A 20297-nucleotide genomic window follows, 5' to 3' on the forward strand; every position below is an offset into this window, starting at 1 on the left:
AATGGATAATCGTTTAAATAGCATCGATTTAGCATGCTACTTACGCGATGTATTTCCGCTACAGATAAAGTTATAATGTTGATTGAAAATGCCTAACTCTAGTGGCAGTATTGAGATGTGTGAGTTTTTTTATGCCATTAAGATTAGGGTGATGTGAAAATGTTCGAGCATAAATCAGTGTAGTTTGGTTTAACAAGTAAAATAACCCCTAGTCGGTTATGCAATACGCGACTATAAAGAATACTCCAAAGAGTACAAGTGACCATATGGAGTCGAGAAAGTTTTAACCTTGAGGAGGACATGAGGAGAGAAAGAAGAAGTGAAATAAGGTCGAACAAGAATCCTGTTTAGAAAAACAAGCAGAACGAGACGATGGGTCAACGTGACCAAGCTAAGCGGTCAGCTTTTAACATGGTCGTCCATGGGAGGAACACCCTTTTTTGGCCCTAATTTGGCAAATAATGGCTCAAATCTCTGGAAATTTTAATCGAATGTGTAAAATAAGGTATGTGATGTTTGTGCAAAATTTGAAAAGATTATATCGTGTAGTTTTCTTGTAAAAAATTAAAACTTAGACAAAAATCAAAGCCGTCAGCTTTTAACATGCCCGTCTATGGGGGAACTAAGTTGTTTGGCCCTAAGTTGGCAAATACTGGCTCAAATCTCTTGCAATTTTAAAGACAGGTGTAAAATAAGGTTTGTGACTTTTGTGCAAAGTTTCAAAAGATTATATTTAGTAGTTTTTTTTGTAAAAAAAATTAAAACTTAGCCGCCTATGGGGGAACCAGGTTTTTTGCCCCTAATTTTGAAAATACTGACTCAAATTTCTTGAAATTTAAATGAGAGGTGTACTGAAGGAATATTAATGACCGAGCAAAGTTTCAAAGCTCTAAAACCAATAGTTTTTTCCCTGAAATTCAATAAATCTTTGTTTGTACATGAGCACAACCATTATTCATTTTAAATTTCCCGGTAAGGTATCCGCGCGAAATATTACTGAGAAAAACTGGTTACTAGCTGTTGAAACTGGTTTTCACTTTACCTCCCACTCTCCTTCGACCTTCAATCTTCCATCCTTCCAGAGAGAATTTGTAATTTTCTAGTGATAATAAAAAAATTCATAAGCACATACAATTTGTTATAATTCCTGAAATGCTCATTAGTATTCACAGTTAGAAGTTCCCTAGATTTATATTTGTTTGGTTAAAGCATTTAAATCTTAGAAATAGGTTCTTTTTCCCTTCAAATAGTTGGGAAATTTCAGTTAGGATAACTTTGTGTCAGCTGTGAATTTTACTCTTAAAATTAAACTGAACCACATCAGTTCATTGGCAAACAACTGAATTCCGTATGTTAATTCCTGTCTTTTCAATAGCATCTAGGAAGAAATGATTATCATATAGGTTTTTGACCAAACACGCTCTGAAAAAAGCAGACAGGTGTCAAAGGTCACCGGAAGCAATCTAGATCTTCTGGTTGTGCTCATGTACAAACTAAGCTTTATTGAATTTCATGGAAAAACTATTGGTTATAGAGCTTTAAAACTTTGCCTGATCATTAAAAATCCTTCAGTACACCTCTCATTTCAATTTCAAGAAATTTGAGCCAGTATTGCTAAATTAGGGCGAAAAAATGGTGTTCCTTCCAGAGACGGCCATGATAAAAGCTGACGGCTTTGATTTTCGGCTAAGTTTTAATTTTTTTTACAAAATAACTACAAGATGTAATCTTTTGAAACTTTGCACAAAAATCACAAACCTTATTTTACACATCTCATTAAAATTTCAAGAGATTTGAGCCAGTATTTGCCAAATTAGGGCCAAAAACTTAGTTCTCCCCCATAGACGGCCATGTTAAAAGCGGACGGCTTTGATTTTCGGCTAAGTTTTAATTTTTTTACAAAAAACTACACGATATAATCTTTTGAAACTTTGCACAAAAATCACAAACCTTATTTTACACACCCGATTAAAATTTCAAGAGATTTGAGCCATTATTTGCCAAATTAGGGCCAAAAAACGGTGTTCCACCCATAGACGACCATGTTAAAAGCTGACGGCTTTGATTTTTCGAGCAAAAATCCACGATACGCGCTTTAACATTGGAAAATAATTCTTTGGGCGGGCTTCTATAGCGCGAGCAGCCTGCGTCCGCGAGTCGCGTGATCCAGGGGGCTATGCTCTAGCGTATGTCACGGTGGAGATCAGAGGCTCGGTTGCCTCCAACGGGAGAGCATTCGGAACGTTCGCCCTAGAAAATTTCCGTAGAAAGTTTCTCTCGCTTTTTAATTTTACACGGAATTTTATTCCGTTAAAATTTTAGAAACGGCACCAAAACCCCTGTCCCTGTCCCTGTCCCGGACGCGTCCGCGAAACGAACGCTTACGATAAGAGAGGGAAACCGGTCGCGTCCGCGAAACGTACGCTTACGATGAGAGAGAGAGATCGCTAGCGTACGCGGTGGCGATACGAAGCTCCGCGTAGAGAGAGAACTGCCTGCCTGGTATATTAGTGAGAGGGGGAAGAGGGAGAGGGGGCATCCCGCTCGGAGAGAGAGGAAAGAAAGGTAGTTTAAATCTCGCGGGCTTTTTTGAGTGAAGGGAAACAAGATGATAATTTTCGTGAACTACTGCACTTTGTGCGCGTGATACATCAGAGATTATGCTGGATGGTTAGGTTAGGTTTCGTAAAATAGAGGGGACGCTTTACGGTCATAGTGATTTCTGGTTTAGGGGATCCAGGATTTTGTTTAAATACATTATTTGATTCGTATGGTTTTTAAAAATTATACTTTAGTGGGGTGCACAATTTAGTTTCATTAATATTATTTGAAATGTGACGTTATTAGAAATTAAAGGGATACACGATTGTGTTTCAGAAATGTTTTTAGTTGTACGATTTATTGGAAATCAACTATACGGGGGGTCACGTGAGCCGTGTAAAATTACTATTAAGGCCCAGCCCTTGGGCCATCTTGTTATATATATATTTATATACTTTAGTTAAATATTTAGTTTAATATATATATATATATATATATATATATATTTAACTAAAGTATATAATTTAACTAAAATATATAATAATGAAAACAATAATTATAGTGAACACTATTTTACACTTAAATCTTAATATATGTATTTATATATAAATATTTTATCAGGATTAATAAAATATTAACATAAATATTAATATTGATGTTAATATTTATATTCATCCGTATAAAATATTCCTATATTTATATATAAATACAAGTATTAAGATTTAAGTGTGAAATAGTTCACTATAATTATTGCTTGCGTTATCATATATTTTATTTAAATTATATACTTTGGTTAAACTAGATATAATTTAAATATTGTAGTGAAATATATTTCAGTAGTGGTATTATTAGGAATCAAGGTATTGTCAGAATGGAATGATGGTATTATACTACTACTATTATTATAACATGCGTAATTTTCTTAATATAAATTATGATTTTTCTGAAAATAGAAGAAACGTTATTTTGAGATCTGTAAATTTAATTTTTAAAAAACTTTTTGGTTTACAACTTTTTGGTTTACAATTTTTAGATTAACTTTCTACATCTGAGATTTTAAGTTTTCAAAAGTTTTTGGTTTACAAATTTTTAAGATACAACTTTTTTCATCTTTTTCTCTTTCTTTCAGTCCTGAGACTGGATTTTTTCCCTTTCATTTATGAAATTCATTCTTATAATTGTTCTCATTTTAATATAGGCAAACACAAGTTCTTTTGAGTAGTTGGATTTTTTAGTTAAGGTGAAGCCTCATAGATTTCAGGATTTTCAAGCGCCCATAACTCGGGTTCTACGCATCGCATCTTCATTTCGTTTTGTTTTTCTTAATCTAGAGTGCCATTGCCAGGGCATTATTGAGTTCAAATGGTGATTCCTATTTTATTTATTTTTATTTTTAATTTTAAACATGATGCCAGAAGCGAAAACATGCTTCGGGCAAACATCCGACACTCGCCAACGGATTTTCTCCGAGGGTCGGGCTCTTTTTTAATATGATTTAAAATGTTCAAACTAGAGCATCATCGTGCAAAATTTTAATCGCGCTAACGGTTAATTTGTTACTGACGTTTCTAAATGACTCTCAAACATGCGGCTTAAAACTTTCGATTTAGATTTTCTAATTTTATAAATTGACTCACACTTCATAGGACGAACCTTCCTAGACCCGAGGAAAAAAGAATTATCACTCTAAGTGAAATAGCCTTCGAGATATAACCGTTAATGTGAACCACTAATTTCGCTCTTTTTGAAGCAAAATTTTAAAAATACGCGCAATTTCACGTAAAGGAACTTTGGGTTTGGGGGGTCAATAAAGAATTGATTGATTTCTCAAGTAGGCTTTCTCTCTTTCGGGAAGAGGGAGATGTCAACGTGTTGAAATCAATTTCTTTTGAGTAGGAGGTATAATTATGGTCATTCGATGTTAAGGAAGAAACTGAGTTTTCCTTCAGGTACACTGATTTGGTAGGCGTAATGTTTAAATTGTTATCACAGTTTTCTTTTCTGGAAGGAGTCGAGTTATTCTTCAATGAGTCCAATCTGGGAGATTTTGGAATGTTTAAATTGATATCACAGTTTTCTTTTGAATGACTATTACATATGGAAGGAGTCGAGCTATTCTTCAATGAGTCCAATTTGGGAGATTTTGGAATGCTTAAATTGATATCACAGTTTTCTTTCGAATGACTATCACATATGGAAGGAACCGAGTTATTTATCAACGAGTCCAATTTGGGAGTATTTGGAGTGTTTAAATTCTTATCACAGTTTTCTTTGGAGTAGGAATTACATTTATTGTCCAGCAATAAGGAAGGAACTGCATTCTTCTTTAAGTATCTTCTAGGCTTTATATTTAGAAGTTGAGATTTTAAATCAGACTCAAAATCTTCAGTTGCGAAATGTAACGAACACACTTTCGAGAATTTTGTATTAATTTTGTCTGTTTTGATCTTCTCTATCCACCTCTTACGAACCCGCGTTTCAACAGGAAACTTGTGATACGAAACTCCGATGTTTTTGGTTTTGATGACGTTGTTCACACAACCAACTACTGCACAGTTGTAGCCCGGCATTTTAAATACCTATAATTTTAAATTTTATTATTTCAATTCCAATTATTAAACACAAATTGATTATCATACTTACAAAATCTAAGCCTTACCAGGACGATGCAACGGCGACTCGGCCAGCACTGTGCGTACATAGACATTAGAACACTATTAAGAACCTAGACAAACTATTCCGAGGGGGGTCTCGCGACATTCTGTTACGAAAATTTCCATCCCACCCCTTCGCGTGTGTGATAGGGTTTTTGATACGTGGCGCCCCTATCGGCGTGCGAAGGAGTTATTCAATTTGAACCAAAAATAAATACCGTAATGTTTCATCTTGCAAATATTTTAATTCTCTGTTAATAAACATGTCTTTATTTTACAAACACTTTTACTTCCATTAATTAATACGGAAATTAATAAAAATTAATTAAATATAAAACGTCCCCGGCGGGATTCGAACCCGCGTTGTCTCCCTCCCAAGTACAGACCGCGCTCATTACATGGGGTTAGTAATATTTTAGTTTACCTCGCCGCATGTAGATGGCACTACAAGCAACTCACCCTATCACACACGCGAAGGGGCGCTTCCATTGAACCCGAATCAAAGCTGAAAATTCAACTGTTCCTATTGTATCTCTATGTGTGCGTAGAGACCCGGGGGCCGGAGACATTCCTACGCGCCTCAACCGTCCGTCCAAAAAACTTTGAAACGCGAGACTCGAGTCAAAAGCGCTTTAAAAGGGCGGTCCTGGTTCTCTCTCTCTGCTCTCGCTCGTAACTTCTTTAGTGGAACACTACTACGTCATCTTAGGGGGGCGCGCTCTCTACCCTCCCAACCAGCCACCGCGAAATTCCCTTCCGAAAACAGGCTCTATGCTCTAACCTTATAGTGCCTGCACGATTTTGACCGACCTTGGGTTGCCTCTCTTTTATCGACTTGCTCGAGTTCAAAATTCTCTTAACTCCAAGGCACTGATGTTAAAATGCACGTATCTCCGATTCGTTTACTGAGACTGTTTCCCCATCCATTTTAATGGATTTAACTCCCGGATTTTTGAAAAACTGAACTCGATTAGTTAAATTTCATTAATTAATTAATAATATTGCTAAGCGGATAATAACAAGATGGCCCAAGGGTTGGCCCTTAATAGTAATTTTACACGGCTCACGTGGCCTCCCATATAGTTGATCTCTCTATTCATACTTATTTTGTTACTTATGATTTAATGTACACAAAGGACACGCGAACCCGACAGGCGCTTGTGCCCTTTCTTAAATTTTGTGACACGCGAACCTCCAAAGATCAGCGCAAAATCAATATATAGTTTATACATTAACCGTATAATTAATATAATGTATACATACGTAGGTTTATAAGACGTTTTCTATAAGTTTAGCATTCATATTGGGGAAGTGTCATACTTTTGGTTCTTTTGTTACTTATGATATAATGATTTTAAAAACCAATATGAGTCGAATAATGTAGCATCTTGTTTCTTTACTTCCACACAAATAAAGTGTAAAAGTAAAAATAAACATGATGTAAAAAAGAAAATTTGTTCTCATTCTCACTCTATAAATAACAAGCAATAATGAGCTAACAGTTCAAACCTCGCAACGTCATACCCTCCTATCTCTTACAGCCGTTTGATCCCTCCCACTGGTTGGAAACAGCATTCCACGGTTTCCACCTGAAGATACTCCAACCAGTGAGGGGGCTAAATGACGTCATACTACCTTTCCTCCTTGCCTAACTGTTAGCTTCCGATACCCTGGGTGACGGTCGTAGACCCGAGTTTAGTGGTCTGATCCTAGACAAACTTAGAACCCAAAACTTCTTGGAGGGGTAGAAGCTGAGACCATGGAGGAATTAGGGGAAGGGTTTGCCGCCTTCTCTTTTTTCTCTCTCTCATAAAATGGGGCTTTTTTTAAAGAGATTATGAAACTAAAAGCTTTATTCACTAGCCTAAACCAACACGAATGACAGTACAAGAAAAGTTAATGAAACTATATATTTATTTTTATATTGTGGGAAGGCTTGAGAAATGAAATTATGCTTCTTCTGGTGCCTCTTCTAAACTTTTAAAGGGTCCGAGCTCTTTTCGAGTGGTGCCTCGTCTAAACTCTCAGAGTCCTTTTCCTGTGGTGCCTCGCTTAAAGGCTCCGAGTTGTTTATCAATGGTGCGTCCTTTAAAGGCTCCGAGCCCTTTTCGAGTGACTAGTTTAAAAGTCAGTTAATAAGTTTTACTAGATTAATTATATTGACATTTCAAATTGAGATAGTTTCCCGAAGAAATAAATTAGCTAGAAATTACACTGACAATTTGAGCTTCAACCTTTTCCAAAGACTGGCATAACAACACATCCAAGTCATCATCCAAAATTTCTTCGTTGTCGTCCTCAAGGGTAATGACGCGGGGAACTTTTACATTAACCCTAAGAAAGGAAATCAATATGAGTAACATCTATGAGGAACTCATTTTATTTATTAAGAGGCTTATGTTTAAAATGCATGTTAAATTTTGTATGATTTTAATTTTTTAAAGTATTTTTATAAATATTTCATGTGATATGCGTCCTTTGCTAAAACATTAATTATTTTAAATCATAATGGAATAAAATAGTTACATGGATGGCGAGTCCTCAATTTGCTGTCTTTTAACCGTCATTCCTAAGAAACAAATAAAGATGAGTAATCTGATTATGGAAGAAAAGTATGGAAGGTCGACTCAGCCTTTGGCTAGTGAAAACCTGTTTTAGAACGAAGATGCTAAATTTTACCGGAATAAAATTCCGTGTAAAATTAAAAATTGGGGGGAAAATTCAGAGTCCTTTATTGTTTAATTTGTTTATCAGAAGTTCGCTAGAACCCTAGAACAAGCCTAGAACCCGCTTTGCACCACTTTCAGTTTGCAAGAATCGGGGGGTCGGACGCTAGTCAAAATCCCGTACACTTTTATCGTAATCCCAAAATCTCTAAATATGTCCTAATGAGAATAAACATTGACATTTTCAAATCCCTCCTAATAATTGCGTTGAAATTCAAAAATCTCTCAAATTAGTCTATTCTTTCAAAAAGTAAAATTTGGCTTTGAAAGGGTGAGATTTTCTATGTTCAGGCTTAATATTTTCCCTTGAAAGGTACTGTACTAAAAACTAAGGAATCCGTTAGACGCTACTGCGCATGCTTCTGAAAAGAGGCCTACCTTTTTTGGGCGTTGAAGTCCTCATAGACGACTCAACAGCCGGAAAAATATCAAACTTTTCTTTCACCCTATAAATAAAAGCAATTCAGATTTTAAATGCGATATCGGAAATTTCTTGAATTCAAGCACTTTAAAAGAACACTTTGACAGTTGAAGTTGCGAATTAATTACATTTAGCTCAAAAAATATAGTGCAAAGAGGTATTGTTCCGCCTTTTTAAAAAAGAAATAATTTAAAAGTTGCTTACCATTCTTTTTCCAAGTTTAAAAATTTTCCAAGCCGTACGTGAAAACTATACACGGTTCTTCGCAAGTCTCTGCTCGAGTTTCACGCGAAATAAATAGCCATCACGGCTGCTGACACGTCTGAAAAATAATGGCCGACTTTCGTGAACATCAACGCGCCTATTAGCGTGGTTTCACGCGCGCCGTTTAAATGCCCGAACGCGCAAATTTTCACTAAATGGTCATTGTTCTTCGTCAAGGGTTTTTTCCAAAATAAATCCCTAATGGAATTTGGCCAGGTGCGCAGGTCGCCAATTTCTACTTCAAGTTCACCCCAAGCGTTTTTAGCGTAAATTGTTTGGGTGGTTTTATCAGTCATCTTGGAGAAAATTGCTTACTGGAGAGCAAGAACGAAAATGAATCTCTAGCCTTCGTAACGACACCGCAAGTTATAATTTAAAAATGGGCATGAGGTGGGGGTTTATAGAAAGGGCATAGAAAATGGTACTTTTCCATAAAACACTCCAAAAACCAGAGAAAAGCCAATGATGTCATACACTCTGGCAATAGGACATTTTAGCGGTAGAGAAGGGTAAGCCACCCAGGTTGCGGAGCCGCTACTGCCATTATATTCATAAAGAAGAATTCCTCGATAGAGGGGGGAAAGAAAACTGTTTGTTCATCCCATGAGTCTCCTAAAGGATTAAGGTAAAGCTACCACGACTATTTCTTTTTAAGTAAGAATCTACAGATCAGAGGAAGGAAACAACCCCGACCTGTCCATCCCAACTAGGCGCCAACCCTTATCTCCTGCCATTATCACGTCCAGCATGACAAATGTTTCAGTAGAAACGGGTATAGCGAAAGACTAGCTTACTTTACAAAGGGAAACTTTCTAAACCCTTGAGCGTAACGAAATATTTAAGCTTGAATATAAATGTTTAGGTTTTTGGATCGGTTGCACCATTTCCGGGCAATACTTGTAGAGTAGCTTCGTATTTACTCTTTTTCTCCGTATATGGCCCCCATCAATTTACATGTCAATCTGACTTCTTAGAATCAAGGAATCGCAATGTAAAAACTGTATATTGTCTTTTCGTACTGGAAAATAAAGGGTCTTTCGGTTTTGAATCTCTTAAGAGTAAACTTGCTCTCCTTCCTTCACCCGAAGTCCCCTAGTAAATAATTCCAAGTCAGCTCAACGAAATTAATTTCAAGTCAGCTGAACAAAATTAATTTCAAGTCAGCTGAACGAAATTTATGCCTGGGCCGGCGAATGTCAGTCGAAACTCATTAAGGCGTGAAAACAAAGAAGTAAGACTTATAACCATAATCATGACACTTATTTTGATAATTTATAGCGATTGTCAGTATGCATTATGTTAATTATGTATGCATTATGTTAATTATCCAATATGAATGCTTCAATTTGTGGATAATGAAATTGGTCGGCGCGTGTCTTTTGTATACATTATATCATAAGTAACATAATACCCATAAGTATGACACTTCCCCAATATGAATGCTTGGGTGGTTTGGTCTATAAATTAGCATTGAAAGAATAGATGTGATTAAACATTTAAGATAATGGATAATGCTTAAAATAGTATTTTGATAATTTATAGCAAATGTCAGACTCGGAACAGAAAAATCAGAATCTCCATGAGAGAAACCGTAAAAGAATTGCATTGAAGCGCCAAAATCCTGAATATCGCGAGCGAGAAAATGCAAAAAGGAGAGAACGAAATTCATTAAGGCACCAAAATCCTGAATATCGCGAGCGAGAAAATGCAAAAAGGAGAGAAAGTTACAAAAAACGAAGGGAATTTGCTTATGGAACTATACCTCCACCGTCTCGCGAAATTGTACTCGAAACTGAGCATGATAAAACCCTCGAAATTGCAAATGAAACTTTACCTTCACCGTCTCGCGAAATTGAATTTTATCATGAAACCGAGCATGAAACTTTGGCTCCATCGACTCGCGAAATCGAACAGAACAAATCCCTGGAATTTGCTAATGAAATTATGCCTGGGCCGTCTCGCGAAATTATACCCGGGACTCAACAGAATAAATCCAAGTCATCGTCATGCGAAATTGAACAGAATAAATCCCTGGAATCTGCTAATGAAATTATGCCTGGGCCGTCTCGCGAAACTATACCCGGGACTCAACAGAATAAATCCAAGTCAGCTCAACGAAATTCATTAAGGCGCCAAAATCCTGAATATCGCGAGCGAGAAAATGCAAAAAGGAGAGAACGAAATTCATTAAGGCACCAAAATCCTGAATATCGCGAGCGAGAAAATGCAAAAAGGAGAGAAAGTTACCAAAATCGAAGGGAATTTGCTTATGGAACTATACCTCCACCGTCTCGCGAAATTGTACTCGAAACTTAGCATGATAAATCCCTCGAAATTGCAAATGAAACTTTAACTTCACCGTCTCGCGAAATTGAATTAGCTCATGAAACTTTGGCTCCATCGTCTCGCGAAATCGAACAGAATAAATCCCTGGAATTTGCTAATGAAATTATGCATAGGCCGTCTCGCGAAATTATACCCGGAACTCAACAGAATAAATCCAAGTCAGCTCAACGAAATTCATTAAGGCGTGAAAACACAGAAGTAAGACTGTATGAAAATCAAGCCAGAGCCGCTAGAAGTCAAAATGAAGCAATCAGGGAAGCGGAAAATTCTGCCAAGAGAGCTCGACTTCAAAACGAAGAAATTAGGCAAGCGGAAAATCAAGCCAGAGCCGCTAGAAGTCAAAATGAAGCAATCAGGCAAGCGGAAAATTCTGCCAAGAGAGCGCGACTTCAAAACGAAGAAATTAGGCAAGCGGAAAATCAAGCCAGAGCCGCTAGAAGTCAAAATGAAGCAATCAGGCAAGCGGAAAATTCTGCCAAGAGAGCTCGACTTCAAAACGAAGAAATAAGGCAAGCGGAAAATCAAGCCAGAGCCGCTAGAAGTCAAAATGAAGCAATCAGGCAAGCGGAAAATTCTGCCAAGAGAGCGCGACTTCAAAACGAAGAAATTAGGCAAGCGGAAAATCAAGCCAGAGCCGCTAGAAGTCAAAATGAAGCAATCAGGCAAGCGGAAAATTCTGCCAAGAGAGCGCGACTTCAAAACGAAGAAATTAGGCAAGCGGAAAATCAAGCCAGAGCCGCTAGAAGTCAAAATGAAGCAATCAGGCAAGCGGAAAATTCTGCCAAGAGAGCGCGACTTCAAAACGAAGAAATTAGGCAAGCGGAAAATCAAGCCAGAGCCGCTAGAAGTCAAAACGAAGCAACCCGCAAAGCGGAAAACTCTGCCATGTTTCATGTTGGAACGTTTTTATCGAACATAAAAGAAGCTCCGATATGGAAGTGTGAAGGGTGTTCGTGTTTGAAATTCAAATCAAGTATTCGACCAATGAAAAAAGAAAAATATATTCAAGTTGTCGGAAACATTGTACCTGAAGCACCAGACAAAATAAATCTCTGTCACACATGCAACAAGGTCATTTGCAAAGGCAAACTCCCAAAATTTTCTCCAATGAATGGGTTCACTTTCCCAGAGATTCCAATGGTTATGAAAAGATTGTCAAATTTGGAGCAAAGAATGGTCGCACCCAGAATTCCGTTCATGCAAATACGGAAACTTGGTTGCGACCAACCACTGCCATCTCTAATACTAGGCCATGCGATACGAATAAAAGGGGGGTGGCAGTTAGGATTTCACAAATGGCGCTAGATGTCGCTTTTCTGAGGTGTTAAACTGGCGGCAAGTTTAAAACTATGGAAAATTGTTGAAAGCTTGCAACAGAACGGTTAAAGTAAAGGTATTGAGGATAATATAGCAGCTGATTAAAATAACCTGACACACGACAAGTTTATTTTCAACTTGTTAAAACATAAGAAGGCATTTATCACAGCGTGGGTAAAATGTATTTAAATCTTTAGAGTTTTTCTAGAGAGAGGTTTGTTCTTGAACTTTTTGTACGATTATTTGCGATCTGTTAAATCTTTCGCGTAGTTGTCAAACAATGGTCTTATAAACTTTGTTAACAGTAGTTTCGTTAATGCCAAATAAGTGTGACAGTCACATTTTAAAGCCTTCGGAAAATATGGTTGAATAGAATGACAAGTATCATCAATGAACAACGTTTCGAAATTAATTGCATTGCTTTCTTTACAAAATCTGCAATACCAATTCAAATTTTCGTCAAATAATTGCTGGGATACCTATATCCCCACGATCCAGCAAAAGAATTAAACTCAAAACTTTTGCGTGGGATCTAGGTTGAGAGACACGATACAAACACATTGATCTATTCATTGTAGTTGGGCTTCAGATTTCACTGAATTTGACGAAGGATACAATCATACATAACTGAGTATCATTTTAGCGACTAATTGCACCCATAGTCAGGGCCGGAAATAAGAAACACTTCTTATAGGACAAGTGTCCAGTGCCCCCAGTTTGAATGGAAAATTTATAGGACATTATCCACTAGAGTGCGCAAAAATAAAGACGCTTCTCCCTAGCCAAGCTATCAAAACTTCTGAAAATTTATTGGTCAAATTATCCAGTGGACCTCTTAGTTTTAAAAAAATATGAGCGGCTTAATGTGCACCTGTTTTTGGAATTATCAAGTTTTATCAACTGAATATATTTCCAAATTTTACAAAATTTTACTAAATTGGATATATTTTTACCCTTATTTATTGCTACCTTTCCGAAAGTTTTTGCTAATTAGCTTGTTTATTGCAACCTTTTCCAAAAAATTGTTATTTTAGTTTCTTTCTACCCTAAAAAGAGGTGCACCTTTAGCCATTCTAATAATAGAAATTTATGGGACATTTTAAAATAGTCCGCCATAAGAGAAAGACGTGACGTCATGCGAGACTGCGCAGTACGAATTTACTTTCCTCATCGCGAAAATTCGCCTCAGAAAAGCGCCATCTAACGGTTACTAAGCGCAAATTCAAAGTGTCACTTAAAAAATGCTTCTGTTGTACATTTCAAGGCCTAGTATTAAAGATGGCAGTGGACCAACAAAGAGGAATTAAAGGGAATTGTGTAAATGTACCAATAGGCATTGACAGCACAGTTTCGATATTGCCAAGGCTTCCTCCTGGAACAAAAACCATACAAGTCAAGCTCATGCGTCGGATGGAATACGACCATGCTTTTTTGCACGAGACAGTTCGACCAAAATATATCATATAAGCTTTAAGGCTATTGGTTGCTTCACCTCTTTACGACAGGAATGGCGTAATTCTAACAGAAAGTCTACTTCCTGTTGATAACGAAACTATGGATTTTGTGGTTAATGAAAATGACCGCAATCCCGATGTAATAAATGATCAGATTCAAGATAGTAGGAAGGACGACAAGTTAGTTCCGAGCGTACATCCATTTAAAAATATTGATGGTGATTTGCATAGCCTTGACCATGAAATAAAAACAGGTGGAAAAAATAATGACTTTGATAGCGATGATGAATGGAATGAAGATCAAGAAGGTGCTATTGAAAATACCGGCCAAAATGATACTCTATTAATTTCCGATGAGGATTTCAATTTACCAAGTGGCGTCACTATTCAATATGCCCCCGGCGAAGGTCAAAGGCCAGCCTCATTGTTGTTTGATAAAGACGCGGAAGAGCTTTCTTTTCCACGGATTTACGGGGGGTAACCTAGGGCTTATAAAGTAGAATGTAGTTACCAAGATATTGCGAAATGGGAACTGACCAATTTTGATCGTAGATGCGCGTCGGATGTTTCAAAGTTATTTTACACATTCCTTAAAATTGAAACGCTAAAAGTTAGCCAATCTATTCAAATTGCATTGCGTAAAACAATGAGTAAAGATGGGCGCTTAATCACTGCAGGAGTAGTAAGATCCGCAGGGGAATTGGAGACGCTAGTTAAGCACGATGATGCACTTGGAATATTAGCTTCAATAAGGTCGTCTCCAGCTTATTGGCAAAAACGCTCTAAACAGCTTTTGTCAAGGTTGCGACAACTAGGAACCCCAACGCTCTTTTTTACGATATCGGCTGCAGAAACGAAGTGGCCAGAATTGATAAATGCGCTTTTGATTTCTTCTGGGCAAAATGCAAAAAGTGAAGAGCAAATTGAGCAGATGGGATTCCTTGAAAAGCCAAAGCTGATTCAAAATGACGCAGTTACTTGCGCAAGGTACTTTGACCACAGATTTAGGGCTTTCTTAAAATACTTAAAAAGCAAGGCAGCACCACTTGGAACTGTTACGGATTACTATTTTCGTATGGAATTCCAGCACCGTGGGTCTCCCCACATGCACGCTTTAATTTGGATTGAAGGAGCACCAAAGCTTAAAGCTGATGGGTCAAATACGCCGGAAGTTATTGAATTTATCGATCGCATTATAACTTGTGAGAAACAAAACGAAGACCAGTGGGCTGACTTTATAAAACTGCAGACGCACAAGCATTCGAGAACATGTAAGAAGAAACGAGACGAAAAAACAGTTTGTCGCTTTGGTATTCCTATTCCCCCTATGCCGAGAACAGTAATTCATGATCCAGAATTGAGACAATGGAGTGAAAGTTGGACAAAGAAGATTGGGAAAGAATATAGGAAAGTTCTTGATGCTATTGAAAATTTGAAGCCGGATAGCGCTCCAGAAACCTGCGACGAATTTATTAAACAACTCGGCTTAACAGAGTCAGTATATACAGATTGTGTTACTTACAAATTAAGCAAGAAGACCGTTCTGCTAAGAAGAAGTCCCAAAGAAATACGCATTAATGCCTTCAACAAAACCGTGTTGCCTCTCTGGAAAGCGAACATGGATATACAGTATGTGCTGGATCCCTATGCGTGCATTATGTATGTGGTTTCTTATATAGGGAAATCGCAGAGAGGCATTTCAAAATTACTCTTGGAGGCAATGAAAGATTCCAAACGACAAGGATCATCTATAAAGGAACGATTTAAAGTAGTAGCGAACAAATTTCTCTCGGGTCAGGAAATATCCGCTCAAGAAGCTGCCACCGGGTGTATACAAATACCTGTTTCTCGATCCAGTCGAGTCACGGAATACATCAATACAAGTCCCCCAGAAGAAAGATTACGAATTTTGAAATCCCCGTCGGAACTAGAAAATCTGTCAGAGAACAGCACGGATATGTACGCATCAGGATTAATCGAAAGATATCCAATGAGACCAGACAATTTGGAAACGCTCTCACTTTCCGAATTTTGCGCTTGGTACGACTATCAAAAATCGAAACGAAAATCCCCAGCCTCAACAAATATTAATGAAGATGAATTTGATATTGTCGAAGATGAGGGTGCAGAGTCTAAGAACTGGATTCCTCTCAATGAAGGGAAAGGATATATTCGTAAAAGAGGGAAACCCAAAATAATTAGATTTCGGCACTACAGCTTGGAGAAGGATGAAGCCAATTTTTACCGAGAGCAACTAATGTTATTTTGGCCATATAGAGACGAAATTGGGGATATTATAAACAAAAGCAGCGAAGAAATGTATAAATCAAATCTATCAGCGTTAACCGAAAAAAGAAAACAGTTTTTCCACGAATCTGATGAACAAGCTATAGCAGAAGCGATGGCTGACTTTCAGCTTAGTGAAGTTGTGGATGTTGAAAATACCCAGCCTCTTATGGAGCATGAAGACGCAAGAAATAAGACATTCACAATGGATGATCCTGATTTAGCTGTCGAGGCTTTGCAGACTGCTGTTGGAGACATCAGTAGGGATATATCGGATAACGGGACTGTAGACAACACTATCATCCAAAGAGTTTTATATTCAACGAACGAAGAATATACAAACTTAGTAAGAAGTCTCAATTTGAGGCAAAAGGAGGTTTTCAACTACATTTTGGGCCGTTTTAAGACGGACAAAGGAAAACCTTTGCGATTGTTTGTATCTGGGGGAGCTGGAGTTGGAAAAAGTGTTTTGATCAATGCTGTCTTTGAAGGAATTACAAAATATTTCCATAAGCAGCCTGGTGCGGACAACTCCAATCTCGTTGTTCTTAAAACAGCACCAACCGGGAAAGCGGCCTTTAACATAGGGGCTCTACACTACACAGCACATTCAATCTACCCGTTAGTCAATACGGTGGGCAAATGGCCCGTTTGGAGGTAGAAAGCTTGAGTAAAATAAGGGTGGCGTTGACCGATTTGAAGTTGCTCATTATAGATGAAATATCCATGACGGGCGTAAAAATGTTAAATCAGATACATGCCAGACTTCAGCAAATAATGGGTTCCCAAGAACATTTTGGTGGAATTTCTGTATTAGTAGTAGGAGACTTTAATCAGTTACCCCCAGTTGGTGGTAACTTTGTTTTCCGGGCCCCTCGGCCCAGCGAAAATGTTTATGCGGCATTGATCGACAGCCCGTTATGGGAAAATTTTTCCCTTTTTGAACTGTCGGAAATTATGCGTCAAAAAGAAGACAAAATTTTCGCATTGACTTTGAATCGAATGTCCGTAGGAATGCTTACACCTGAAGATGTGATATTTTTCAAAAATCGTCAGGTTAAGGAAGGCAATGAGCACCCGTCAGACGCCATCAACTTATTTGAGAACAACAAGGATGTGGACCGGTTCAACGAAGATCGCTTGATGCAGATGACAACCGAAACTTGCATTGCGTTAGCCTTCGATTGCGCTGGTGGAGACGTCCGGAACGATATAAAGAAAAAGGTTCTAGAAAACGCACATTTATGGAAAATTTCAGATACCTATGGCTTGCCACGAAAATTAAGACTCACAGTAGGAGCTAGATACATGATGACAAACAACTGCGATATAAATGACGGTTTGACAAATGGTGCGACAGGTAGTCTTAGACGGATTGACTATGGAACAACTAAAAGAGGTACTAGAGTTCCGGTTAGGACGTGGGTAGAGTTTGATCATGATACTGTTGGAAAACAATCTCGTAAGACGTCGGCCGGGTTAATAGCTGCCACGAATGCGGATAAAACGTGGACTCCAATTGAAAAGATGGTTAGATCGTTTAATCGAAGATTTGACCAAAAAAATATACCCGTCACCAGGAAGCAATTTCCTTTGAGAGTAGCCGAGGCCATAACGGTACATAAAAGTCAAGGTGACACTTACTCGTCGGTTGTGGTGCACACTAAAAACAAACGTCTTCAACGTCCCAAATTGTACGTCGCTTGCAGTAGAGCAAAAACAGCGCAAGGCCTTTTTATAGATGGTGAATTTAAAATACCCAATAATCAGGCAGAAGATAAAGACTTGGTCAAAATAGAAATGACCAGACTGAGAAGAGATGCAACCCTTGTCATACCAACACTGGTTTCTCAACCAGTTTTTTATTTCCAAAACGTTACATCATTGCGGAGTCATGCGGATGATTTGCGCTGTGACAATCTTATTATGAACGCCGAAATCATTGGTGTTGTTGAAACGTGGATGAAAAAGTCTGATGATATCCCTCTTGGTGGATTTGTGCATTTGGGTGGAATATTTTTGGATGAAGAAGTGTCTCAAAGAGTTGCCTTTGGTTCTTCTATATATGTTTATAATAGTGTCAAAAACAGTACCCTTAATTCGCAGTTAATGCACCCCTCGCTTCCCGCTGGAAGAGGTATTAACCGAAAAGCTCACCTTGAGCGTGTGTGGATGGAATGCGAATTTGAGAATGAGAAAATGGTTTTGGTACTGCTGTACAAATCGCCCAACGCTTCTTTAGTCTTAGTACTACAAAATCTACAGGCTTCACTCCGCGAGAAGTACAACAAAAACGTTCCTACTGTTGTAGTCGGCGACATAAACGTCGATTTCTTGAAGTCTAGCACCGCTTTGACGAAATGTTTTTCCAAATGGGATATTGAGTTAATGCCAAATCTGAGTGGCAAATTTTCGACTGACTTACATACCCAAATTGATCTCGCATTTGGAAACAAATTATTCAACGAAAAGTATTGGGCGGACTATAGGGAGTCTTACTATTCCTATCACAAATCCATATGTTTTTTCAAAACGGTATACTGATGACTCTCCAGAATATTCGGAGTTGCAATCTGAAATAAAACTGCGCTAAAACTGCGCCAGAGAAAGTTATTAACAACTGTGGTTATTTATTTTTTTGTTAAGCCTATCTCCAAAGACATCCCTAGCCATTTTCATTTCTTTCCTCTCTCTCCGAGCGAAACTACCTTTCTTTCCTCTCTCTCCGAGCGGGATCTTGTTTCCCTTCACTCAAAAAAGCCCGCGAGATTTCAACTACAAAACTGCGCTATAACTGCGCTAGAGAAAGTTATTAACAACTGTGGTTATTTATTTTTTTGTTAAGCCTATCTCCAAAGACATCCCTAGCCATTTTCATTTCTTTCCTCTCTCTCCGAGCGAAACTACCTTTCTTTCCTCTCTCTCCGAGCGGGATCTTGTTTCCCTTCACTCAAAAAAGCCCGCGAGATTTCAACTACCTTTCTTTCCTCTCTCTCCGAGCGGGATCTTGTTTCCCTTCACTCAAAAAAGCCCGCGAGATTTAAACTACCTTTCTTTCCTCTCTCTCCGAGCGGGATGCCCCCTCTCCCTCTTCCCCCTCTCACTAATATACCAGGCAGGCAGTTCTCTCTCTACGCGGAGCTTCGTATCGCCACCGCGTACGCTAGCGATCTCTCTCTCATCGTAAGCGTACGTTTCGCGGACGCGACCGGTTTCCCTCTCTTGTCGTAAGCGTTCGTTTCGCGGACGCGTCCGGGACAGGGACAGGGACAGGGGTTTTGGTGCCGTTTCTTAAATTTTACCGGAATTAAAATTCCGTGTAAAATTAAAAATGGCCCCTTCTTTGACTATGATGACGCAAGAATCAAAAATATCTAGAGCTCGATTGTGATCTTTTGAGCTCAAGGTATAAGAACTTCAAAAACTTAAATAAAACAAGTTGGTATAACAAAATGAACATCTCCGAGTTGAGACGCAATTAAGAGGTATTAAATAAATATTATTGATAATAATTTTTTTAATCGTCATTAATTTACCTTAATTCTAGTTAAGTCGTTTTAAGAAACTTTGTTCCTAAAATAATTTTAAACGTAGCTATTGTTGACGTTTTAATTCTAGCGTATGCCCCTTTAACAATTTTTGGAAATTTTAGGGGTATCTAAGAAGATTGATTCACATTGAATGATAAGACATGGAACTAACTAACGCTAGGGACGGTCCGCAAGCATGAATATCTGAGAAATGTTCGGTGACAACGCACCCTAGCGAGATTTTGGTGCGAACCGGAAAAGTGATTCAATTTTTAAAAGGGGGGGGTAACAAAAAGCCTTAAAAGCAGTCTGCTATTTCATAATTACGCTTAGGTTTAGGCAAAGCGATAATCTCTGCATATCTCATGTACTGTTTATGAGCTTGGCGATTGTCACTTCTACAACCACTATACACACATATCCATATTTATAATTATTTTAAAAACAACGGTACAACCTTCAAAGTGTTAAATAAATAAATTATGTTTCAAAGTTAGGGATAAAATGAACTTCTAAGCGTTAGTTAGTTCCATAGTAGCACAATTTACACCAGTGTGGGAAATATGGCACTTTCACAGGCCAATAGCCAGTTTAAAAATTACCTGGGCCAGTTTAAAAATTAAACGCTTTGGGGTCTACTGGCCCTGGTGGCCACTTAATTAATTCAAAGTTTTCCCCCTCAAGATTTTGGATCATTAAATAAATACTATGTTAATCCCTAAAATTGTCTCGTCTTTGCTTCTATGCTGTTTGCTTGC

At 38.0% G+C, this 20297-nt stretch overlaps 1 protein-coding gene across 1 annotated transcript; it reads left to right on the forward strand.

The window, feature by feature from the left end:
- Positions 1–16786: 16786 nt before the first annotated feature.
- LOC149666209 (uncharacterized) lies at positions 16787–18204 on the forward strand. The gene is made up of 2 exons (XM_089841580.1): positions 16787–18146; positions 18200–18204. Exons 1-2 carry the CDS (start codon positions 16787–16789, stop codon positions 18202–18204), a joined length of 1365 nt encoding a protein of 454 aa, XP_089697706.1.
- The last annotated feature ends 2093 nt before the right edge of the window (positions 18205–20297 follow it).

The sequence above is a fragment of the Phalangium opilio genome, unplaced genomic scaffold, assembly GCF_054372755.1.
Source record: "Phalangium opilio isolate 3A_F unplaced genomic scaffold, DU_Popi_V2 ptg000060l_1, whole genome shotgun sequence".
Classification (NCBI taxonomy): Eukaryota; Metazoa; Arthropoda; class Arachnida; order Opiliones; family Phalangiidae; genus Phalangium; species Phalangium opilio.

What these genes read in the sequence shown, in the direction of transcription:
- LOC149666209 (XM_089841580.1), top strand. Translation starts at nt 16,787, where the DNA reads ATGGGTTCCCAAGAACATTTTGGTGGAATTTCTGTATTAGTAGTAGGA.